This window comes from Diabrotica virgifera, chromosome 8 (genome assembly GCF_917563875.1).
Source record: "Diabrotica virgifera virgifera chromosome 8, PGI_DIABVI_V3a".
Lineage (NCBI taxonomy): Eukaryota > Metazoa > Arthropoda > Insecta > Coleoptera > Chrysomelidae > Diabrotica > Diabrotica virgifera.
Window position 1 is genome coordinate 123,558,405 of NC_065450.1, and position 24,686 is coordinate 123,583,090.

The 24,686-nt window shown below is 34.7% G+C and overlaps 1 protein-coding gene across 1 annotated transcript in view; it reads right to left on the bottom strand.

The window, feature by feature from the left end:
• Positions 1–24,686, bottom strand: part of LOC126889832 (transcription initiation factor TFIID subunit 11) — a 78,749-nt gene that overhangs the window by 35,624 nt on the left and 18,439 nt on the right. Inside the window, exon 2 of the mRNA XM_050658521.1 lies at positions 9,755–9,939. Coding sequence (XP_050514478.1) covers positions 9,755–9,939 — 185 coding nt within the window. The remainder of the gene's footprint in view (positions 1–9,754; positions 9,940–24,686) is intronic.

Below are 24,686 nucleotides of genomic sequence, written 5' to 3' on the forward strand. Positions count from 1 at the left end.
TATCTTGAGGGGACCAAGAAAAAGAGAAGACATAGAATTCGAATATCAAGGCTCCGAAATAAGACCCCAAAGGACAGTCAGGTACCTAGGAATTACCTTTGACAATAGACTTAGCTTCGGGCAACACATACAAGAAGCATGTCGGAAGGCGGAGGGGAGGACCTCAACACTAAATAAGCTAATGCCAAATATCGGGGGGCCCGGATCGCAAAAGAGGGCAGTTATGCTACAATCTATAATATCCATTCTATTATACGGGGCCCCAGTGTGGTATGAGGTCCTCCGGATGAAGAAGTATAAGGACAAGCTCCTTAGGGCTCAAAGAAAACCCCTGATCAGGGTGTGCAGTGCCTACAGAACTGTATCTACCATTGCCTTACAGGTGGTGGCTGGTTCTGTACCGGTGCACATCCTGGGCGGGGAAAGGGTCCGGATGTACAATAGGGGCAACGGAGCAATAGGTTCAGGACCACAGGAAAGAGTCAGAAGTCTAGAGATGTGGCAGAGGGAATGGGCAGCCGAAGTCGGAAAGGCGGCCTGGACGAGATCCCTGATTCCGGATGTAGTGAGGTGGTACGGGTGTCGGCATCGGCGCGTCAATTACTATTTCACACAGTTCTTGACGGAGCATGGATCGTTCAGGAAATATACCCACCGGTAAATCCGAGGACGATATATGTTCCGAGTGTGGGGTTGTGGATGACGCGCGGCATGTCGTGTTCGTATGCCCCGCATACCACGCGGGGCGTACCGAGCTGCAGCTGGGCCTGTGAGCTTCTCTGGGCGAGCCTCGCGAGCTAATCGACAGAGCTATCGACAGCAAGCGAAACTTCGATCTGATCATTGCTTTTGTCACAAAGACAATAAAGCATAAGGAGGAAAAGGTCTCTAATTTATTTATTTATTTTATTTATGTTTCGGCTGTGGTAGGCAGCCAGCGAGGGGAGGACCTTTTACACCCAAACCACGCTGACTGCCTTTTTATTTTTATTTTATTTTATTTTTTATTTTATTTTAATTTAAATTATTTTTATTTATTTTTAAAATTTATCGCGTACTTATTCATTTATTTTTATTTTCCAAGTCTATCGTTTTTTTTTACACAAATTTTATGTATTAAATGTGGTGCACGCTTAGGACATAATCAGTAGGAGACCATGTGCTTTGTGTATTGTCTCCGTTATGTTATATTCGTGTTTCTTTTGTAAATACTTTGTTCGCTACGTCCTGGTGTAGTTGGCGGGGAGGACTTTTTACATCCAATCTTGCCAACTGCCTCTTTTTTCCTTTTTTTTTATCTAAAACTAAGTGGATACGAGAGTGTGTATGAATTGATGAGAGTAGGAATGATTGGCGTTACTCGTAATTACCAACTGGTTCTGTTTTGCTAGTTCCATCGTGGGGGGGGGGGAGGGGCACCCCGGTCGTCTCGCCCGCGCATGGGTTGCGCCGGACGCTGGTGCAATGCTCGCGCGGGTGGGGAGGGCTGGGTGGCCGCCCAACCCATGGAATGCACGCGGAGAGTGCCGGAGGGGAGTTAAGAGTAAGGTCGGCGGGTCAGACATGTACGCTAAGTGCGGTTCCAGGCTCGTCGGCTGGAGAAAGAGGGGGTGAGTTTAGTCGGTAGGCGGCCTCGGCACGCGGTGAAGCGTGCCGGACTAAATCCGACACACCTGCGACACCTTCCCAGACGGTCTTTTGAAGATTCTTACCACCAAAAAAAAAAAAGGTCCACGAAACATAAATATGCATTATTTTCCCGACCTAAAACCTTGTTGTTCTTCTGCTAATTGTAAGACTCTCTGTGACTTTAATACATTTTAATTAAATTATACAACCCGAGAAACTTTTATCAATTTCAAATGATATTATAAAAAAGCAAGTTGAATACTAAATACGATAATAGTTATTTATGATATAAGTTAAAAGTACACGTTTAAGGCACGCATGTGAAAGTTTGCAGAATGAGGGATAGCGAGTTCTGCAATTCACATGAGTGCCTTAAAATACTTTTTAAAAGTACTTTTTAACACGCATATCATACAATATTTTTTCTACAAACGTAATTACAGGACAATATCTACAAAAACTTTTACTTGAACTTGACTGACATTCCATTTTTATTTTTTTTTGACATTACATCGAAATTGTCTATACGGTCAATACGAACTGCAGTGCCTTAAAAATATTTTAAAGCACTAGTGCCTTAAAGTAGCATTTTTAACGCACGCATGGAGTGCTAAAAATTGCATTTTTAACACGGTTGTAGAAAAAGATCTTTATGAACAGTTACTTACTTTAAAAATCTGATTGCAAACTGGAATTCAGGAAATTCAGTTTGTTAAAGAACCTACAGAATCATTAATGATAAAATACAATAACCTAGCATCTAGTTTTCCGGAGGTAATAACAGTGTGTTTTCTGTTTTCTAACCTTCCGGTACCTATTAACATACCTGAAAGGAGATTTTCAAATTAAAATGGATTAAACACTACCTCAGGACTTTTATTGGAGAAAAAAGACTATCAGACTTGTCGTCTATCTTCTTCTTTAAGTGCCATCTCCGCGACGGATGTCTGCAATCATCATAGCTATTCGGATGTTAGAGACGGCTGCTCTGAACAGTTCATTTGATGTACATCCGTACCATTCTCTCAGGTTGCATAGCCACGATATTCTGCGTCTCCCTGTGCTTCTTTTTCCTTGAATCTTTCCCTGCATAATCAATTGGAGCAAGTTTTATCTCTATCCACGTATAATATGCCCGAGATATTCCAATTTTCTTGTTTTGATGGTATTTAAGATTTCCATTTATTTATTAATCTTTCTCAGAACCTCTTTTTTTGTGACAAGCTTCCATTCCATAAAACAGTCGAGAAAACGTAGTACCTAGCCAACCTAACTCTTAGCTCCAACTTAAAATCTCTTGTGCAGAGCACTTCTCTCATTTTGTTAAAATTTGCTCTAGCCGTAGCCTTTTCTATTCTGATTTGGATTTCCTATAAGTACCTAATCTCCTATGGAGTTGACCATTGTCCAAGGTATGAATATTGGTCGACTCGTTCGATGTTGGATCCGTTTATAAAGAGATTGCGGTTGTTTCTTTGAGTTTTGGATATTCTCATAAACTTTGTCTTCTTGACGTTCATTGTTAGACGTATTCTTGTCCAAACTCCGCTATTCTGGTCACCAGCCTCTGAAGATTCCCAATATTTTCAGCTAAGATGACAGTGTCATGCACATATCTAATGTTGTTAATGGGAACTCCATTTACCTTTATTCCAACTGTTTCACTCTCAAGAACTTTTTTCAAGATTTCTTCTGAGTAGGCATTAAAAAGAATTGGCTACAACACGCATCCCTGTCTCACTCCACGTCTGATTTTAATTTCCTCTGAGAGCTGATCGTTAACACGTACTTTTGCTCGTTGTTTATAGTATAAATTCGATATAATCCTGAGGTCATTGTAGTCTATCTTCTTTGATTCCAGGGCATGCATTAATTGTTCATGTCGGACTTTGTCGAATGCTTTACTATAATCAATAACACACTCATATATATCTTGATTGACGTCCACGCACCTTTGTATAAGTATGTTAAGTGAAAAAAGAGCTTCACGAGTTCCTAGGACTTTGCGAAACCCAAATTGGGTATCATTAATGTCTATGTCCAGTTTATGAAATATTCGGTTATGGATGACTTTCAGTAGCAACTTAAGTACATGGGACATCAAGCTAATGGTGCGGTAGTCGCCGCATTCTCTTGCGTTTTTCTTTTTAGGGAGACAAATAAAGATTGACGTTAACCATTCTTTGGGTAATGTGCCTGATCTATAAATTGTGTTTAACAGTGTCACTAAAACATCAGTATGCTGCTCATCTATAATTTTTAGAAGGTCGATAGGAAGCATGTCAGGTACAGGGCTTTTTCCGTTCTTCATTGTTGTTAATGCGTGTATTATTTCTTCTTTTGTAATATCTGGACCTATTTCTCCTGAAGTAAGTTCTATGAGGTCCTCGATCTCTTTGCATTTCTCTTCACATTGTTTTTCTTTTGCCTGCATATCATCTCCCTTATCTCGCGGTTAATCTCTCTGTATGTCGTAACGTTGTGTGATTTGCCATAACGTTGTGTGATCTTTCAAAGGCCTTCGACTGTGTTTCTCATAATATCTTACTAAAAAAACTGCACTTTTACGGCATCAGAGGTACTCGTCTAGAACTAATTAAATCGTATCTAAGTGATAGATACCAAGCAGTCCGATACGGAAATTGTCTCTCTGAATTTAAGCATATTAAGCATGTTCCACAAGGTTCTGTTTTGGGCCCTCTATTATTTATTATATATGTTAATGACTTGCCCAATTTTATGGTTCCATGTAAAACAGTATTATTTGCAGACGACACTACTTTTATTTTTTCTGACAGAAATCGTTCTCTTTTAGAAAACCACTTCTACGAATGTAAATTCAAATGCTCAATCATGGTTCGCAGCAAATAAACTTAGACTAAATGATAACAAAACTCAAAATTTATTCATTTCATCTAATCCATTCGATGCTCGTGTGGAAAAAAATACTGTAAAATTGCTGGGCATGACAATTGACAACACACTGACTTGGTATAACCATATTGACCATCTCAAAGGTAAACTTTCAAGTACTTTGTTTTTACTTAGACAACTAAGACTTGTTGCAAGTGTTTATACCTTAAGAACAATTTACTTTTCTCTATTCCATTCGCTTTTAAGCTATGGCGTTATTTTGTGGGGAAACTCTTACAATGCACTAACAATATTTAAATTAAAAAGGGGTAGTTCCCTGGATTGGCTGTATACCTTATAGTTAAACAAACTGGAACATGAAGTAAAAACCACTTCTATGTAAAAGGTATATTTACTAAAAATTTTTTTAGAATCCCAATGGATTCAATAAAATGAGTTCATCAGAACGTTTTCAAACCTATCGGTCCATCATCAGTGATCTAAAATCAAATAAGTAATCCCACTATTAAAATTAAAAAGATGGTTGAAATTGTGAAAGTTAAAAAATGTGGTTATGATTACTTACTTGAATACTTGCAAAATAGCCCCAGAACCAAACAATGGTTGTGATTATAAATAAATCTACATTATGTTGAAATAAATTTAAAATGGCTAAACGCCGATGTTAAAGGATTAAACCTCTGGGAACATGGTGAAACTCTACCCGAGGACCCAATCAACCATCTTCGGTCAACGATGACTACTAAGTGTCAAACCTATGTAAGGAAATGCTTGATGTGACATTGACAGTTAAGGAAGAAGGTAGTCGATTTTCTAGGAATTTTAAAAACAAAGTCATGATCCAGACGAAGATATGTTAAAGCTTTTAATATCTGAAATTGTCTGTTAATTAAATCTATTGTTGTTTAAAATTAAAAGATAATGTGGTTTACAAAATAAAATTATTTTAACTGTAGGTAACTACAAAGTGAGCTGATTAGTAGTAATAACAGAAATAAAATTAAATAAGTGGTGTTATAGAAGAAGTTTTAAATTTTGAAAAGGGATATTATTATATCAAGAAATTTATATGTCCACAGCATGTGTATTGATGGTTGTATAGGTAGTAGGGAAATTATTGTTTGGATGTAGGTGAAAATTAAAAAAATTTTATATAGATTGGAGTTAGGATAAAGTCAATCTGATAGTAGAAAATGTGATTCAGGAATGAAATTATTATGGAACAATTTTAATGAAATTGAGAAAATTCTTGTGACAAACTGGTGAATATGTAAAATTGATAATAAATAATTGTAGGAAAACAGGTTGCCCAGTTGATACAAACTAAAATTTAATTAGTATAGAAAACAATAGGTGTAATGAATAAAATAGAATTAATAAAACAAAATTAAGAGAATGAATATTGTTATAATTTGATTAAAGAATGACTGAGTTTAACTGTGATAAATGAAATAAAGTGATGAAATGTTAGATGTGAAGATAAAAATTATATTTGGAAAAGGTCAAAGACAAAAAGCAAAGGAGTGTGATGTAGGGTCAAAGCATAGGTGAAATGAGTGAAAGAGAAAGATTGGAGAGTTGGGTATGAGGGTTGAACTGAATGAAGAAAAGAAATGAAAGAAGTGTGAAAAGAGGGTATGGTAAATTAATTAGGTTTTGATTAAGAGGAGTTCATGTGGTTAGTAATGATTAGTATGTGTAAGGAGTTTGGAGCCAGTAAGGGAACGAAGAAGATAGTTGACAGTGGGTAAATAGGATGAAGAAGATAGCAGATAGGATAGGAAAAGGGAAGGTATAACAAAGTAATAGGAATTATGACAATAATTGACGGTGAATGGGGACAAAATTGCGGTTAAGGGATGTTTGTCGGTTAACACAATTGGGACTTTTCTTTAGGTCTTTGACAATTTCCAAATCCTCGTATAAGTCTAAACGGAGTGTATTTTTTTGTTGAATGTTGTGTATCAACTGGACCCCATCAGGAATCTTAAGTTCGTGTTTATTGACTTTTAAATGGTGTGAAAAAGCTGAAGTGGTATCTCTCTTCTGTGTTCTGCCGATCGGGTGGAAAGAGATCTATAAGTTCTACCAATGTAGGTAGCATCGCAGTCTGAACAAGAGAGTCTGTATACCCCACTACGGCTCATGCAATGGATAGGGTCTTTGGTGTTAGTTAAGCTTTTATTGAGGGTGTTATTGACTTTAAATGAGATTTTGATGTTATCACAAGAATTAGAAATGATTTGTTTGACTCTTTCAGATAATTTGGAGTTATTAAACGGTAAGGAGGCATAAATTGGAGTAGTTGTGGAAGATGATGAGAAAGCGGATTGTTGAAGTAACTTAAGTTCTCTTTTCTGTTGAAGTTTATGGATGATGTCTGGGTCATAACCATTGTTAACTGCAATTTGTTTGATGATGTTCAGTTCTTTGTTAAATTCAGTTGTAGATAGAGGAATAGAGTTTAATCTATGTATAAAGCTACGAAATGCAGAAAGTTTATGTGAAAGAGGATGGTTAGAAGTGGAATGGATAACGTGATCAGTCTGTGTAGGTTTACGGTAGATACCAAAGTTGAAGTGGTCATCTATTTCTGGAATATTTAAATTGCAAAAAAAGCAATTAGAATAATTGCAAAAACTGGTTACTTGGAATCTTGCAAGCCATTATTTATTAAATATAACAGGGGTGGCCAAACTCCTTGATAGTCCGAGCCAGTTTTCAAAATTTGAAATTTTTTCCGAGCCGCAATTAAACAATTATTTAAAAAGTGTAAAAAAGGTATTACATTTTTCTCTCAGAGTTTGGATTACACGAATTTTAAAGTGACATAAAATGTTTCACATAGTTGTTCCAAATATGCAAATAATTCTACAAGCAGTTTTTACTAGTTCAGGATACTTTGATTCTTCATTATCCTTCGCCCGTCTCTCAAAAAACACTGTCTTTAACACTCTGTCTTTCTCTGATCTTACCACATGACCTGCACATTTTATCTTAGCTTTTATATATCTGACGATGTTTTCAGTACCATACAGTCACCAATTCAGCTTTGCGGCGCCTTCTCCGCTCTCATGTCAATTTTCTTTGAGGGCCAAATATCATTCTGAGAACTCTCCTCTCACGTACGATGTAGAGTTCATGTTTCACTTCCATATGTAACAACTGGACGATCAATAGACATGTACAGTCTTAATTTAGATTATCTCTTTATCAGCTTAGATCTTCATAATGATGATAGGGAGTATAATGCTCTATCCCACGCAGCTATCCTTGCTGAGACCTATGTGGTCATCATCTGTGATTACTGCCCCTAGATATTTAAACTCTTACTACTTCGAAGTTGTGGTCATTAGTTATGTCTTCTCTTCGTTTCTTCGAAGTCCCAGACTACCCGTTTCTTCCTCGAGTTGTGAAAACTCCTCTCCCACGTCTCTTGTAGAATGAGCGACTGCACCTAGATCATTAGCAAAGGCCAACAATAGTTCTGATCCTCGATTCGCAAATCCCCTGTCTGCTCAGGTGATACTTTACTTATATTCTAAGGCCAAATTGAATAGCAACGGTGATAAGGGGTTTTCTTGTCTAATTCTTGATGTTACACCAGTCTTTTATATTTGTTGTCAGTAATTTAAGACATTTTGAAACACAAAATTAAAATAACTCAGGTAGATTTATTGAGAGCCACAAATTATCCTTCCAAGAGCCACAGTTTGGCCAGCCCTGAAATATAAAATAATGCCCTTGCCAACACTATGGCTATACAATGTTCTCGTGGAAACAAACAAAACTGCAGATACTTTAATTAAATAGTCTGACTTGCATAATTACAGCCCAAGAGGTGCCAATAATATCAGAACAGTCAAATATCGTTTGAGTAAATCACAAAAAAACTCTATTGACTTTAACATATATAATGTCCTACCTAAGGATTTTAAAAACCTTACAATCAATAAATTTAAAGTCATTCTGAAAAAATATCTTCTGAAATTTGCTTTTTACTCTGTTAGTGAATATTTTGATCATTTTAAAGCAGTATCATGGACATGAATATTACTCACTATGTTTTCCGATGTCTCATTTTGTGAATGTGCGTGAATGTATTTATATTTCTATATATGTTATTTGTATATACACATTATCTTATATATCTTATATATTTTATATATATCAAATTGACTTGCTACAATTCAAATGTTTTTTTTTGTAAAAGTAGTCAATAAATTTTTGAATCTTTGTATTTATTGTTATCTTTGCTCTTATATTGCCTCCGTTGTTTCATCATATTCAGTATCTCGTCGTTCATCCATTCCTCTTTTCTTCTTGTGGAAGTCTTTAGTATTTCTTTACAAGGTTCTAGTAGGAAATGTTTTAGTCGCTCCCACTTCTCGTCAATATGATTGGTGTCTATGTTCAGCTTTCAGCAGTTCATATGCAATTCGTGTTGAAGGCATTCTTTTACGTTGGGTTCTTTAAGCTTGCTTACGTATATTGTAGCAATTCTCGGATGTCTTTTAATAATTTTAAGTGTGAGTATAATTTTGGCGATAAGTGGGTTGTGATCTGAGGCCACGTCTGCTCAGAGATATGCTTTCACGGCTTTAGCAGCATTATGGTATCTTTCGTTTATCATAATGTAGTCTATCTGGTTCATAACTACTGTCTCCGATGAATCTGCGGGCGACCGCCATGTATACAGTTGTCTGCTGGGTAGCTTAAAAACTGTGTTTGTAATAATGAAGTTCCGCTCTTAGCAAAATTATTGTAGTAGACGATCTCCTCTCTCATTGCGGTTTTGCAGACCATATTATCCGACACACTTTCCGCTTTGCCATTATATTTCCTGTCTATAGAAAACGGAAAATCTAGAGAAATTTAAATTTTCTTCAGCTACTCACGCTTTAATAAATAAGTTTGCAGGACAAAAGGAGAAAAGTTCATTTTTAAATTGTTTATGTAACATATTATGGGCTCGCAGGAGCATTTGTATTTGTAATTATTTTTGTAAACTTTATAACTGTATTTAATAAATATTTTGCTCAATACAAGCATTTTTGCTTCTTTTGTTGAACATTTTATTAACACTATCCCATATCAATTGTTGAAAAGGGCCCTGCGACAAACTTTAATACGGGTCCCCTGTGAAGACACTGATAAATATATTACACTGTTGTAAGAGTCTAAATTATCTTGAGTTTAATGTTACGCCATAAAAATTATATTTAAAATTTTTATTAATGATTTACTGTACCTCCTTCTACTACTTCTCCAACAAACACCTTAGCTATACCAGCCATTGCTATAACCACATTTTGAGAAACTGAACAACCAGTTATCGTCTGCATAAGTCTTTTAATTGCTGCTTTTGGAAATGCTGATCTCCTGTACATTTCATATCTGTCTAACTGATCTTCAGTGAAATTTGATACTAAAACTCTAAAAAAAAGAAATATGTCAATAATAGAACATTTTACTCAAAAGTTTAAATTGTTTAGTACAGTGGAACCCCGTTAACTCGGATTAATTGGGACCGCGGCCGATCCGGGTTATCGAAAATCCGGGTTAGCCGGAGAAAATGGTAAAAGTTATTAAAATATGGTATGCTTACAGATAAACTCCGTTATAATTGTCACACAGACACTGGTAAACCACGTTCGCCTTCCACACAAACCACACATACAAAGCGTCGTCAAAAGTCTCATTCTTAGCTTTATTAGCTTTGCATCGATTAAACTGTCTTTTGTTATCATTTTGAAAAAAAAAATTCTTCGATTTTAGTTCTATTTTTCTTCCAATCCGATACTGTAGATGTACCGACACCATAATATAATGCTGCAAGATTCACCTTTATCAATTCTACTTAATGCTTCTAGTTTCTTTTCCATTGTCACTACAACATTTTTACGTTTTGTTGCCCTTATAGACAAAAGACACGCAAACACAAAATCTGAATAAATTTACGAATGATTACAAAACGGAAGCGAACAATAATACGACTTTACTACACACAATACCGTCTCTGATGTTATGTTATTTAATAAAAGTGATGACTAAGACCATTGTTAAAAAAAGAATTTTAATAGTCTTTTCTAAACAATGCTAACACAGACAGTTTCAAAAAAATAAAGGATAATACAGGTGCATGTTGTTTTCGACAATGAATGTGGTGTACCATGAGTCATTTTTACTATGTTATATGTAGTTCAATCCGGTTCCATTATCTCTCAAATATTATATTACATAGAGTTGGTACAAAACCTCGTGAACCTTGAAAATGCGTATGTATAACCGAAATAAAATGAAGCCAAAAACATAAGACTATTTTATTTGCTGCGAATTGCGCGACAGGGTCCCATCTGCACCCTGATATTTTCAGAAATGTCGGATTCATCAATCGTTTCGTTCGTATATTGACGTCACCAAATGAATGAATTAGGTTCACGAGATTTTGTAACAGCAATACATTTTTATTGTTGAAATGTTTGTCTGATAAAAATCGGTCCGGGTTAGCCGGAGTTCCGGGTTATCGGGGGCCGACTTATCGGGGTTCCACTGTACCTAATTTATATTTTCTTAAACTATTTTCTTGTGGCAATTTAACCCGCCACCTGCCACGTGGGGTGCTACCAGCACCCCATAACACATTTTTATCAAATATTTGGTATTTCAAGTTTGGTAACGGAGCTGTGCGTCATAGTAGCTTTCTATAATATTATATAGCATAGATGTGTTAATGTTTGAAGTGGTTACTTAGTGTCATTCTGAACTTATAGCTCTAAAATCGCATTGGGGTGTCATCATCTAGCACATTAAGTTTTAATTTTTTTTTTGTATTTGTGATAAACAGGTCAAATTTACATTTTTTATTGAAATAACTGATTTAGATTATTAATACAGACTCTATACTCACTAAATCTTAATTTTTTTAGATATTTTACTTGACTTCATTTATTATGGCTTGGTACTTGCTAATTTGCTGATAACACCTTTTTCATTTTATTTTTTAACTTTTATAATATATTAGTGGTTAATAAGTTAATAAAACATGTTTTTATATTCTTGTGTTACTCAATACATTATTTTGTTCTTTAAAAAAGTAGATCACAGAAAATTTTTAAGGGGTGCTGTGAGCACCCCACGTGGCAGTTGGCGCCTTGCAAAGCTACGTGGCAGGTGCCGGGTTAAATTATTTCATCATCATCATCAGTAGCTCGACAACCCTTTCTGATTCCTGGCTTGTTCTAGGACTTTCCGCCATTCTGTTCTGTTCCTTGCTTTGTTCTTCCAGTGGGTAATCTCAAGTGTTTTCAGATCTTGTGCCACTTGCTCCATGTTTGGGTCTTCCCTTTGACCTTCTCCCTACTGGTGTCTGCATCAATATATGTTTTGGTGTTTCAGTCTCCAACATCCGTTCAACATGGCCCATCCAGCGCAGACGTCCTATCTTTATGGATGTTATGACGTCGGGTTCGTTGTATGCTGCGTATAGTTCAAAATTATATCTTCTGCGCCATACGTCATTTTCTTTCACCTCCTTATATTATGTGTCCAAGGATTTTTCGTTCAAACGTACCTAATAGGTTCTCATCGCTTTTCGACAGTGGACAGTGTCCATGTCTCTGATCCATATAGGTATAAGAAACGGTTTTATCAGGGTTTTGTATATTTTGCATTTTGTTGGTTTTTCTTGTGATGTTGTTAGATCTTAGATGTCTGCATCAATATATGTTTTGGTGTTTCAGTCTCCAGCATCCGTTCAACATGGCCCATCCAGCGCAGACGTCCGATCTTTATGGATGTTATGACGTCGGGTTCGTTGTATGCTGCGTATAGTTCAAAATTATATCTTCTGCGCCATACGTCATTTTCTTTCACCTCCTTATATTATGCGTCTAAGGATTTTTCGTTCAAACGTACCTAATAGGTTCTCATCGCTTTTCGACAGTGGACAGTGTCCATGTCTCTGATCCATATAGGTATAAGGAACGGTTTTATCAGGATTTTGTATATTTTGCATTTGGTTGGTTTTTCTTGTGATGTTGTTAGATCTTAGATGTTCAATTAGTCCATTATATGTTTTATTAGCAATATGTATTCTTCTCTTAACTTCTTCACTGACATTGTTATCTGCAGTAACTAGTGAACCTAGATATGTAAAAAATTTCGCGCTTTCGATGCTATAGTCTAATTTAAATTATTTACCATCTTTAATAAAAATTAACCACCATTTTCGTTCAAAATAGTTTATTTTGATGTGATTGGCTGTTCGGAAATTGTATTTTGCAAACACTTTCCGAAGTGGAAATCAAAACATCAAACTAAACATATTTTCAACTGATATTGTGGTTAATTCCCAGCAAAAATGCTAGAACCATGCCAATGTGATTTGTCTTTTTAATTTTATAGATAGGTATAGGTTCTAAAGGGTAATCAATCCAAACAAGTCTAGCTAATTGGCTCTGCCAAAGCCATTTTTTCATAAAAAAAAAAGGTTCTAAAGGACCCATGGCCTGACAAGAATTGTGTGAAATAAAAATTGGTATGTCTAAATTTGCAGTTGATCGGGGGCTCCATATTGGGGATAAGCGTTCCCATCCAATTTGCTCTAGTTTTTTCTTTGGACTACTCTTCCTGCCACTGCATTACTACATTTTTTCTGCTTTCCTCCCTGATTTTCTTTATATTTTTCCCTTCACTGTGTACATAGTGGCCATCTCCTTTACCATTACATGGATTGGTACAACTCCTGTATCACTTGTACAGCAATTTTTGAAGTTATTAACATATATATGGCTACCACACTTAATAGTCGTTTCCTTTTCACCCTTATCATTATTCCTATGTACTTTTTTTGTACAGCATATAGAACTGTAGAGTCTAGGTACTATTTCTACACTATATTCAACTTCAAGCTACAGAGCTACAGACAGTGTAAACAAATATGCAAGCTGGAAACACACGTTTGTTCACGGCCGGACTTAAAGGTACAATATAAAACTTGTGTGGCTTGTCGACATTTGACAGTATCTGATGTACTGCGTAGAAATAAGTAGATGAGTATGACAGGGATGCATTTTGTCACCACTGCTATTTAATGTATATAGTGAAAGCATCTGCCAGGAAGCCATTTGCAAGCAAGCAAAGGAGTCATAATCAATGGAGAGTTTGTAAATAATATTCGATACGAGGACGACACTGTAATAATTGCAAGAACAATAGAAAAATTACAACGATTACTTCCAAACATAAATATTGCTTGCAACAATTATGGCATAAATCTCAATATCAAAAAAACCAAGTATATGGTCTTCAGTAAAAACATGACACAACCAGCACAGCACATATTAGTATAAACGGCATTCAAATTGAAAAAATATCAAGTTACAAATACTTGGGAACAAACTAAACTGGAGACCAAAACAATTAAATAAAAAGACGTATTGAAATTGCCAGGGCCACCTTCATAAAGATAAGAAACTTCTTCTGCGACAGAGATATAAGCATCCCTCTACGATTAATAATGCTAAGAGGCTACGTATTTACCACGCTATTATACGGTGTAGAGGCCTGGACTCTCAAACAGAGCAACATAAAAAATGTTGAAAGTTTCGAGATGTGCTGCTACCGTCGAATGCTGAAGATAAGTTGGGTTGAAGGGGTCTTTATGGCGGGGTCATAAAGATCTATTACCAGTAAAACTACCTTTTATTTTATAATACAAGTTAGAAGTAGGTAGAATTTTATTTTATTTACATGAATTTTAATAAAAAGCGGTTCCTCGTATCTCAAATTTTGCTCTCATCTCAAAGCAAAACATCGCTCGCTCGGCGGACCGTATCTCAAAACACTCGTATATTAGGGCGCTCGTATATCGAGGTACCGCTGTAGTTAATTTAATCAGAGTTGATGATATTTTTTGTTTCTGTAAAATAAAAAAAAATATCTGTGAGATAATACAGACTAAATTTTATTCATTGTTTTAAAAGAATTCGATCAATCCGATACGTTAAGTGATCCATGCGTGTAAGAGATGTTTCAAATTAATAATCCCAGCCATGCATCCGATTGCGATTGTGTGAATTCTTATTATAAGACCCGCTTCGGCAAGGACGGCAAGCCGTCCCTAGTTTGACGATTTACTTGTAAGAAGCTATGGAATATTAGCCGATAGGCAACCAATTATGCATTTCACCCGTTTTCATTTGAATGGCACGACCGGCAGATTCCAATCTGCCGATCGGTGATGGGCAGACACCAGCAAGGCACGTACCAAGCCACGTACCCTGCTAGTGCGCCCGGGATGAAATTATGAAATAAGTAGTTTTACGTCGCTTAATTTTTTATTGTAATTTTTTTAAGTTGTCAGGAATTATCATTTAGGGGACACTATGAATCGGAGCATTCGTTAAATCAAGTTAATTAGGTATAGAGAACTAATAAAATTGTTCAAGAAATACGATTTGGAATTTTCTAATTTACTTTCTGATTCGAAGACATTTAGCGGCATACCTAAAACAGTACAGAATTAAAGAATCAATTAGTTACATTTTGAATAACGTTATTGAATCTGAGATTCAAGAGACCATTTCCTTTTCGGTAGAAGTAGATGAAGATATAGGTATCATGTCATTCACAATTATCAATTATTCTTCGATGTGCGTTACGTGTTAATATTTATGAGAGGTTTTTAGGTTTTCAGACGTGAGTAGAAGTCATAAGACAGAATATATTTTTGGTGTTTTAAAGGACAAATTAAAACTTTTTGATATCAAAACTAAATTGGTAAGGCAAACTTATGACGGCGCTGCCGTGATGTCCGGTGACTTGAATGGTCTTTAATAAAACTATTACACCACCCGCTTTATTTACTCACGGTCATGCGCATAGAATTAATTTAGTTTTGCACGATACGTGTAAAAAATTAAAGAATGTCCTCTTTTATTCGCCAGTCTAAGCGGATTTGCTTCATTTTTCTCAAGCTCGCCTAAACGGACAAATGTTTTTGAACAATTTGTTTCGAAAAAAAATCCAACAGTTTGTCAGATGCGATGGAATTTTAAATTTCACTGTAGCAGATTTTCGTAAACAGCTTTTGGAAGTTTTTAATTTTATTAATAAAGGCGACAATTTTGCAAGTGATGATATCTCGATCCGTGAAGCAATCGGTTTGAAGACTTTATTAAATGATTATTCTTTTAATATTTTTTTACATATTTTTAAGAAAGTGTTTACCCAAACTGATGTGATATTCAATGTTGTTCAAAATCAGTAAAAAATCTCAGAGATAGTAATTTTCAATACACAGTCCCTGCTCAATTTATTAGACTCACCCTAGAAATATCAGTTTTTTTAATTTCCAGCACCTTAAAAGTATCTTCAAAGGGATACGGAACTGCTAAAGGGGGTAAATAACAATTACTTGATAATCGTGCTACATAATAATTAAGTTAAAAATGGTGAAATTTTTTTATTGAATTATGAAAATTTTACAGATGGCAATAGAATGTCTTAAAATGTGCAATGACTCCACTTTTTTCAACTTTAGTTTTCTAGTTAAATTAGTGATTGGTGTTCAATTTTCGTAAAATTTGCAGTGGTGAGTGTTAATCCCGTTCTAAATTAATGTTACTTTCTCATTTGTTTAATTTATTTTAAGATATTAATACAAATATGGTAATTTCTAAAAAACGATTATTTTCGATTGGAATTTTTTCATATGGATGCTTGCAAAGATCTTTATGTTGAACAAATCTCTTCTGTTACTGCTCTATTAGAGAATATCATATGTTGTCAAAGGGAAATAGCAAAAAAATGTTGTTTATCTTAATCTTCAGTTAGAAGGTCGAGTCAAAAACCTAAAGAGGAACATCCTGTTACATCAATTTGGAGGGGTTGGTATGGCAGAAAGATTTCAGTAACCCTCAGAGGGCAACGGATTTTAAAAAATTTGGCTGTAAAACACATAAGAGTCACTCATAGCGATATAAGTAATAAATTGGAAGAAGCAGAGTGTTCACTATCGTAGTCCACGGTACGCCGAAATTTGTACAGTATGGGATTCAAATAGCATAGGCCAGTTAACGAACCAAAACCATCACCACAGATGCTCAAGAAACGCTTAGTTTCGGCCAATTTGCATAAATATTTTATGACTATGAAGTTTTTATGCAAATTGGCCCAAACTAAGCGTTTTTTGAGCATTTGTGATGATAGTTAGTTGTTTAGATGGTTCCATAACTGGGCTATGACATTTGAATCCCATACTGTACAAATTTCGGCGTACAGTGGCCTACGATACTGAACACTCTGATTCTTCCAATTTATTCCTTATGTCGCTATGGGTGACTCTTCTGCGTTTTATAGCCAAATTCTTTAAAATTCGTTGGCCTCTGGGGGTGACTGAAATTTTCTGCCATACCAACCCCTCCAAATTGATGTAACACGATGTTCCTCTTTATGTTTTTGACCCAACCTTCGAAATAACGATTAAGATAATCCACATTTTTTTTGCTACTGCTCTTTGAAAACATGAGGTATTTTCTAATAGAGCAGTAACAGAAGAAATTTGCTCAACAGGAAGATCTTTACAATCATCCATATAAAAAATTCCAATCGAAGATATTCATCTTTTAGTAATTAATCTATTTCTATTAATATCTTAAAATAAATTAAACAAATTAAGAACTAACATTAATTTAGAACAGTATTAACACTCACCACCGCAAATTTTACGAAAATTGAACACCATCACTAATTTAACTAAAAAACTAAAGTTGAAAAAAGTTGAGTCATTGCGCTCTTTTAGCCCATTGTATTGTCATATGTCAAGTTTTCACAATTCAATCAAAAAATTTCACTATTTTTAACTTAATTATGTAGCACGATGATTAAGTAATTGTTATTTAACCCATTCAGCAGTTCCGTATGACTTTGAACACACTTTTAAGATGTTTCAAATTTAAAAAACTGATATTTCTAGGGTGAGTCTAATAAATTGAGCAGGGACTGTATACGGAGTGACGTTTTGGATTTGCTTGATATTTCCGAACACCTCCAAAAAAGACAAAGGCATGACACAGATCTCGAAAAACGAGTATATTTTTAAATTTTGGATACTATTATCATGCAAATAGATACTCGTTTTTTCAAATTTTGAAGATTTTCAAATTTTTGACCTCTTTAACCGTTGTAACCATTCCAAAAAGTGGTAACGAGCCTACTAATATCCACAGCGCGCTTACGCCTTCGCCTTTTAAAAATTTTCATACACAAGCCGTCTTCGACTGTCCGACCGATAGCCGATGGACCTTCATTTGTATCCACATGTAAAAGTGGTAACATTAACCTGCAACCGAGTCGCATAAATTTGCCAATATTTCCGTGCGTCTAGTTGGCTTTTTAGTGAATTACTATTAACACTTATATTTCTATTGAAAAAAAAAAAATAAAATGGAATTATTTCACAGTAGTCATAAAATTTTTATTTGCAAGATTTTTAACTGTTACCAATGGTAACAGTGGTTACATGGACGCTTCGCCAGTGCGGAAAGGTGGTTATAATACACAACTTAAAAAAAAATAAAGGTCTATGACCCTTGGGGACTGAGATGCCCCCTTTTTTCTAAATCATTGTTACGTTATCTAATTAACAACATTAAGAGCTGAAATTAACCAATCTTTTATAAGAAAAGTCAAAGTTTTTAACAAAATTTTTAGCAAGAAAAATATTACAAGTTGTTTAAACTGAAGTGTTATATAAAAAAGATTATTTTGAGTTCTGACTAGGACTAGAGTAAAAAATAGTGGGCCTAGAAGAATGAGAATGAATTCGCGCGCTACTACACTAAGAGCCGGTATAGGTAAAATTTGCTAATCATTTTAGGCACGATAATAGTCTATAACATAAAAAGTAGAACCTAAAAGAAAAAGTATGAACACTGTGCCGTCACTTTTTAGTGGCACATGCGGCGACAGTAGTCTTTTCTATTCAGTGGCGCATCAAACTTTCCACTAATGAACGGGATAAATAAATTAAAAGGTCACTATAACAGAATTCAATTTTTTTCATTTTTTAAGTTCTATCTTATTAACAAATAAGACTCAGCGTAATTTAAACCCACCACCACCTTCTCCCATCATCAAAAACTTCATTTTTCGTCTGTATTTTTTTTAAGGTGGGATGCAATCAATTTTTAAATTTCAAAAAATTTACACGCGTAGTTGATGCTTTTACAAAACATGTCTATTTTTTATGGACCCGTAGGTTGAGTGTACATAACCTCAAAAAAAATTTTTTTTTTTTCAGAAAAAAGCGTATAACTTTTTTTTGGGGATGGCTGCAGGTCTAATTTTTTTTTATCTTGAACGTGTTTCTCTTTTTTTTTTAATACTCTAAGACACTGGCGACTCATGGCTATAGGGACAAGGTCGGCAAGGATTTTTGTCTCCTCAGATAGGTATACCATCTAATTAAAAGACTTCAATCATCATAGAAGATTTGTTTTCCCATATATTTAGAACCTATACTAAATTTACAACCAAGATGCAGTAGAAATAAACAAACCAAGACACGTTAAATGCTACTAGGAGCACTCCCGAATCATAATTTACAATGTATAAACTTTGGAAATCATGATTTGTGATTTACAATGTATATTGCACATGCAACAATTCATCGAGTGGTACTCTCGACAAGAAGAAGCCAATAAAGTAGATTGCATGATCTTACGCCGATTAAGAAAATCAGCCGTTGCAAATTGCAAAATGTGAAGCAACAGTAATACAAACACTTATTTCAGAATAAGTTAAACAAAATTGATTCGAAATAAAAATGTATACCATTTTTATTCAGTTGCAATGCGAAGGCAAAAGAGTCCAGTCCTCTGAATCGCGATTTTCGGCTCTTTCTACGTAGGCACTGTTCTCCATACCGTAATTGACCACCACCGAGAGCTTTTCCCACCCATTGCAACCCAAGTGAAGGTATTAGGTGACTAGCGTCATCTGGCAATTGAAAGATGAAGTAGTTTTCAATCCTAATAGCAAAATTAATAATATTGAAAATATTAAAAACATTACTAAAAGATTTTTAAATTGAAAACTTATTGGTACACTTTCCTGGTGACACCTCCAAGGCTTCTACAATATGCAAGCACATGGATGCTGCAGTGAAGACAAAGGGAAGGAATTCTACACTATGCAATTCACATCCCCCGTCTGCAGCTTGGTAAAGTTCCAACGGAAAATGCACCTGGTTACTCTACGGAGTAATACGACTATAAAATAAAAATGTATACCATTTTTATTCAGTTGCAATGCGAAGGCAAAACAATCTTACTTTTCAATTAGAATACGGAGCGCAGTCCAGTCCTCTGAATCGAGATTTTCGGCTCTTATTGGAGCCTCATCGGAGAGAACGTAGGCACTGTTCTCCATACCCTAATTGACCAGCACCGAGAGCTTTTCCCACCCATTGCAACCGAAGTGAAGGTATTAGGTGACTAGCGTCATCTGGCAATTGAAAGATGAAGTAGTTTTCAATCCTAATAGCAAAATTTTTAATATTTTCAATATTATTAATTATTTTCAATATCATTAATTTTTCTATTAGGATTGAAAACTACTTCATCTTTCAATTGCCAGATGACGCTAGTCACCTAATACCTTCACTTCGGTTGCAATGGGTGGGAAAAGCTCTCGGTGCTGGTCAATTAGGGTATGGAGAACAGTGCCTACGTTCTCTCCGATGAGGTTCCAATAAGAGCCGAAAATCGCGATTCAGAGGACTGGACTGCGCTCCGTATTCTAATTGAAAAGTAAGATTGTTTTGCCTTCGCATTGCAACTGAATAAAAATGGTATACATTTTTATTTTATAGTCGTATTACTCCGTAGAGTAACCAGCTGCATTTTCCGTTGGAACTTTACCAAGCTGCAGACGGGGGATGTGAATTGCATAGTGTAGAATTCCTTCCCTTTGTCTTCACTGCAGCATCCATGTGTTTGCATATTGTAGAAGACTTGGAGGTGTCACCAGGAAAGTGTACCAATAAGTTTTCAATTTAAAAATCTTTTAGTAATGTTTTTAATATTTTCAATATTATTAATTTTACTATTAGGATTGAAAACTACTTCATCTTTCAATTGCCAGATGACGCTAGTCACCTAATACCTTCACTTCGGTTGCAATGGGTGGGAAAAGCTCTCGGTGCTGGTCAATTAGGGTATGGAGAACAGTGCCTACGTTCTCTCCGATGAGCCTCCAATAAGAGCCGAAAATCGCGATTCAGAGGACTGGACTGCGCTCCGTATTCTAATTGAAAAGTAAGATTGTTTTGCCTTCGCATTGCAACTGAATAAAAATGGTATACATTTTTATTTTATAGTCGTATTACTCCGTAGAGTAACCAGCTGCATTTTCCGTTGGAACTTTACCAAGCTGCAGACGGGGGATGTGAATTGCATAGTGTAGAATTCCTTCCCTTTGTCTTCACTGCAGCATCCATGTGTTTGCATATTGTAGAAGACTTGGAGGTGTCACCAGGAAAGTGTACCAATAAGTTTTCGATTTAAAAATCTTTTAGTAATGTTTTTAATATTTTCAATATTATTAATTTTGCTATTAGGAAAAAAATTGATTCGATTGTACTAACATAGATACCTCTTATATTGTCAACAAAACATACAAATAAAATTTGAGGGTTGTACAATGTATTTTTATTTTTTTTAAGGTTCTGTTAACCGTCTTTTCGATTATCCGTCATACCCTTGTTCCGGTGCCCTGACGGATAATCGAGGTTCCACTGTATTACCTCCAATTTCGTTCAACCTCCATCGACTTGCATGAAAATTGGTGAGTGGTTAGAGGATATCTCAAGGAGCAAAGATGACATGGTGCCAACTTTCGCTTTTTTCCTGGGGGTGAATGCCACCCCTTCTCGGGGGTGAAAATTATTTTATTAAAAATAACCCCATAATTAGATAGGGGACAAATTCTAAGCAACATTTGTTAGATCTTCTTCAAGTGCCGTGCTCGATTATCGAACGTTGGCTATCAAATTGGCTATAGCAATTTTGTTAACGGCAGCTCGGAAAAGGGATGCAGAGGATCTGTTGTTTGATTTGTTAGATACAGTTGTTAAAATAGATCAAAACTTTTGAGTTACTAAAGATCAAAAATTTTAATTTTTCGTGAGAAAAATGCATGTTTTTAACCGATTTTTCATAAATAACTCAAAAACTATAAGTTTTTACAAAAAAGATATTCTTACTAGAATTGAAGCTAATAAAAAATGAAATAAAGTCCTTATTAAAAAAACCTGCTAGTGTTAACTAAATGTGAGTTATAGGTAATTGAATGTATATTTTTTTCGGCGAGTATCCAAATGTAAGTATTCAAACTTAAATTACGGGAAAATGATGCAATTTATAACATAAACTTATTAAACATTTGTAAAAGTACTTAGAAATACCTATCATATGAGATCCCGAACAAGTTGATGGCATTAAAATTTATGCTCCAAAATTTTTTCAATTTTTATCTTTTAAAAATTTTTCCAAAAAATGTTATCATTTTCTCTAAATAACTCTGTTAATTTTTAAGTTATCAGGATTATCTACAAACCATTTGAAAGACAATTCTAAAGGCTATTAAACACGTTAAACATAATCTTTTAAACCTTTTACTTTTTTAAAAATCAAAGGTTAAATGGCTACGGTTACATGGTTCTCGCAGCAAAATTTAAGCTTTAAACTTTATATCTCGGTTATTTTTCACCCTACAAAAATAGTAAGACAGGTAAAATATTTGATATAGAAAAAACTAAAATTTGGTTATATACCATTTTTTACGTGTATTGAGTATGTTGGAGTTATTATCAAAAGAAAATGAAAATGACGATAATTTTGAAAATTCTGAATTTTTTAAATTACATATTTTTTCAAAAATATGCATTCTTAACCGGTAAAAATTGTTGAAAATCATTACTTATGCTAATACAAAAAAAAAATTGTAAGGATTACTATAAATTTTAATTTTTGTGGAAATGGCGTATGTTTTATTTTTCACTTTTTCCTAAAAAATTCGAAAGGGTTCTCTTATTTTCATCATAACTTGCTTAATTTTAATGCTATTTACTTCTTCTATAGCTCATTTTATAGATATTCTAAAGTACTTGAAAAAGTGTTTAGAAGGTATATTTTATAAAATGCATCGTTTTCCCGTTATTTAAGCTTGAATACTTAGATTTAAGTACTCGTCGAAAAAATATACAATCCATTACCCAGAACTCACTTTGAATTAACATTAGTTTAGTTCTTTAAGTGAAGAGTGTATTGAATTTTTTTATTATCTTTCAATTTTGGTAATACATAATAACTTTTTTGTAAAAAGCTCATAATTTTTGAGTTATACGATACGTGAAAAACAGCTTTAAAACAGGCATTATTTTTATTAAAAAATAAAATCTTTGATCTTTAATAACTCAAAAAGTATTGATTTACGTTAATAACTTTTTATAACAAATTGTGCTCAGAATTTGTCCCTCTATCGATTTATGGTATTAATTTTAATAAAATAATTTTCACCCTCGAAAAAGGGTGGCATTCACCCCAAGGGTAAAAGCGCAAGTTGGCATCATGTCACCTTTGTTCCTTGAGGTATCCTCTAACTACTCACCAATTTTCATGAAAATCGATGGAGGTTCAACGAAATCGGAGGTGAAACCCTTCAGTGACTGCACTATCTAGTCCTAGTCAAAATTCAAAATAATCTTTTTTATAACACTCCTGTTTAAACAACTTGTAATATTTTTCTTGCTAAAATTTTGTTAAAAACTTTTACTTTTCTTATAAAACATTGATTAATTTCAGCTCTTAATGTTGTTAATTAATGTAACAATGATTTAAAAATAGGGGGGCATCTCAGTCTCTAAGGGTCATAGGACCTTTATTTTTTTTTTAAGTTGTGTATGATAACCACCTTTCCGCACTGGCGAAGCGTCCACGTAACCACTGTTACCATTGTTAACAGTTAAAAATCTTGCAAATAAATATTTATGACTACTGTGAAATAATTCCATTTTATTTATTTTTTTTTTCAATAGAAATATGAGTGTTAATAGTAATTCACTAAAAAGCCAACTAGATGCACGAAAATATTGGCGAATTTATGCGACTCGGTTGCAGGTTAATGATACCACTTTTAAATGTGGATACACATGACCGTCCATCGGCTATCGGTCGGACGGTCGGAGACGGCTCGTGTATGAAAATTTTGAAAGGCGAAGGCGTAAGCGCGCTGTGGATATTAGTAGGCACGTTACCACTTTTTGGAATGATTACTTACCTATTACAGTGTGCGTGCAATTAAACATGGATGAGTGTCGTTGACGACTTTTTTTTTGAAATTTTTGACACTATGATTATCCAACTTAAAAATAAGTTTTCTAATTTAAAGCAAAAAATTTTCAGATAGGGCCTTTCATCAATTTGTACAGCTATAGGAACAAACATTTGACACAGTAAAGTTAAAAACAGAATTGACAGTTCTTTATAATGATCCAGATTATAATATATGTAAAAAAAATACAAGTACAAGAATTGTATCAATATTTGACGTCTTCAGAACTTGATAATGCATTACAGGAACCCTTTAAATTGGCAAACCTATTTTTAATAATTCCGGCTAAAAGTGCATCCGTTGAAAGAAGCTTTTCAGCAATGAAACGGATTAAAACATGCCAAATAAATACCCAATTGCATGATCGAATGTCGTCATTTTCTTTTTTTCATTGAGTAACGCTTTTAAAATGGATTAATGACAGAACCCTCTTTCTACGATTCTGTTATTAACATATTCCCAGATAAAATAAACAAAAACGTATATCATTGGTGGTTCTAGACATTTCCCTTGGGAAGGGAAATTTGCCTTAGGAGGGGAACTTCCAGTGCAACACCAACCAAAAATATAATAAAGATAAACCAAAACAACATAAAAGACATAAATAATAACTTATATGCATTAAGTTCCCTTAATTTTCCTAACTAGCATGTTTATTGGGTTGAATTTGTCTGTCCGTGGTTTAAGTTTCATGTCAGCTAATATATTTTTATGTTACAACAATTTTTTTCCTTAATTTTGGATCTTGTTGGGGGGGGGGGGGAATTTCCCCTTTTCTTTTCCCT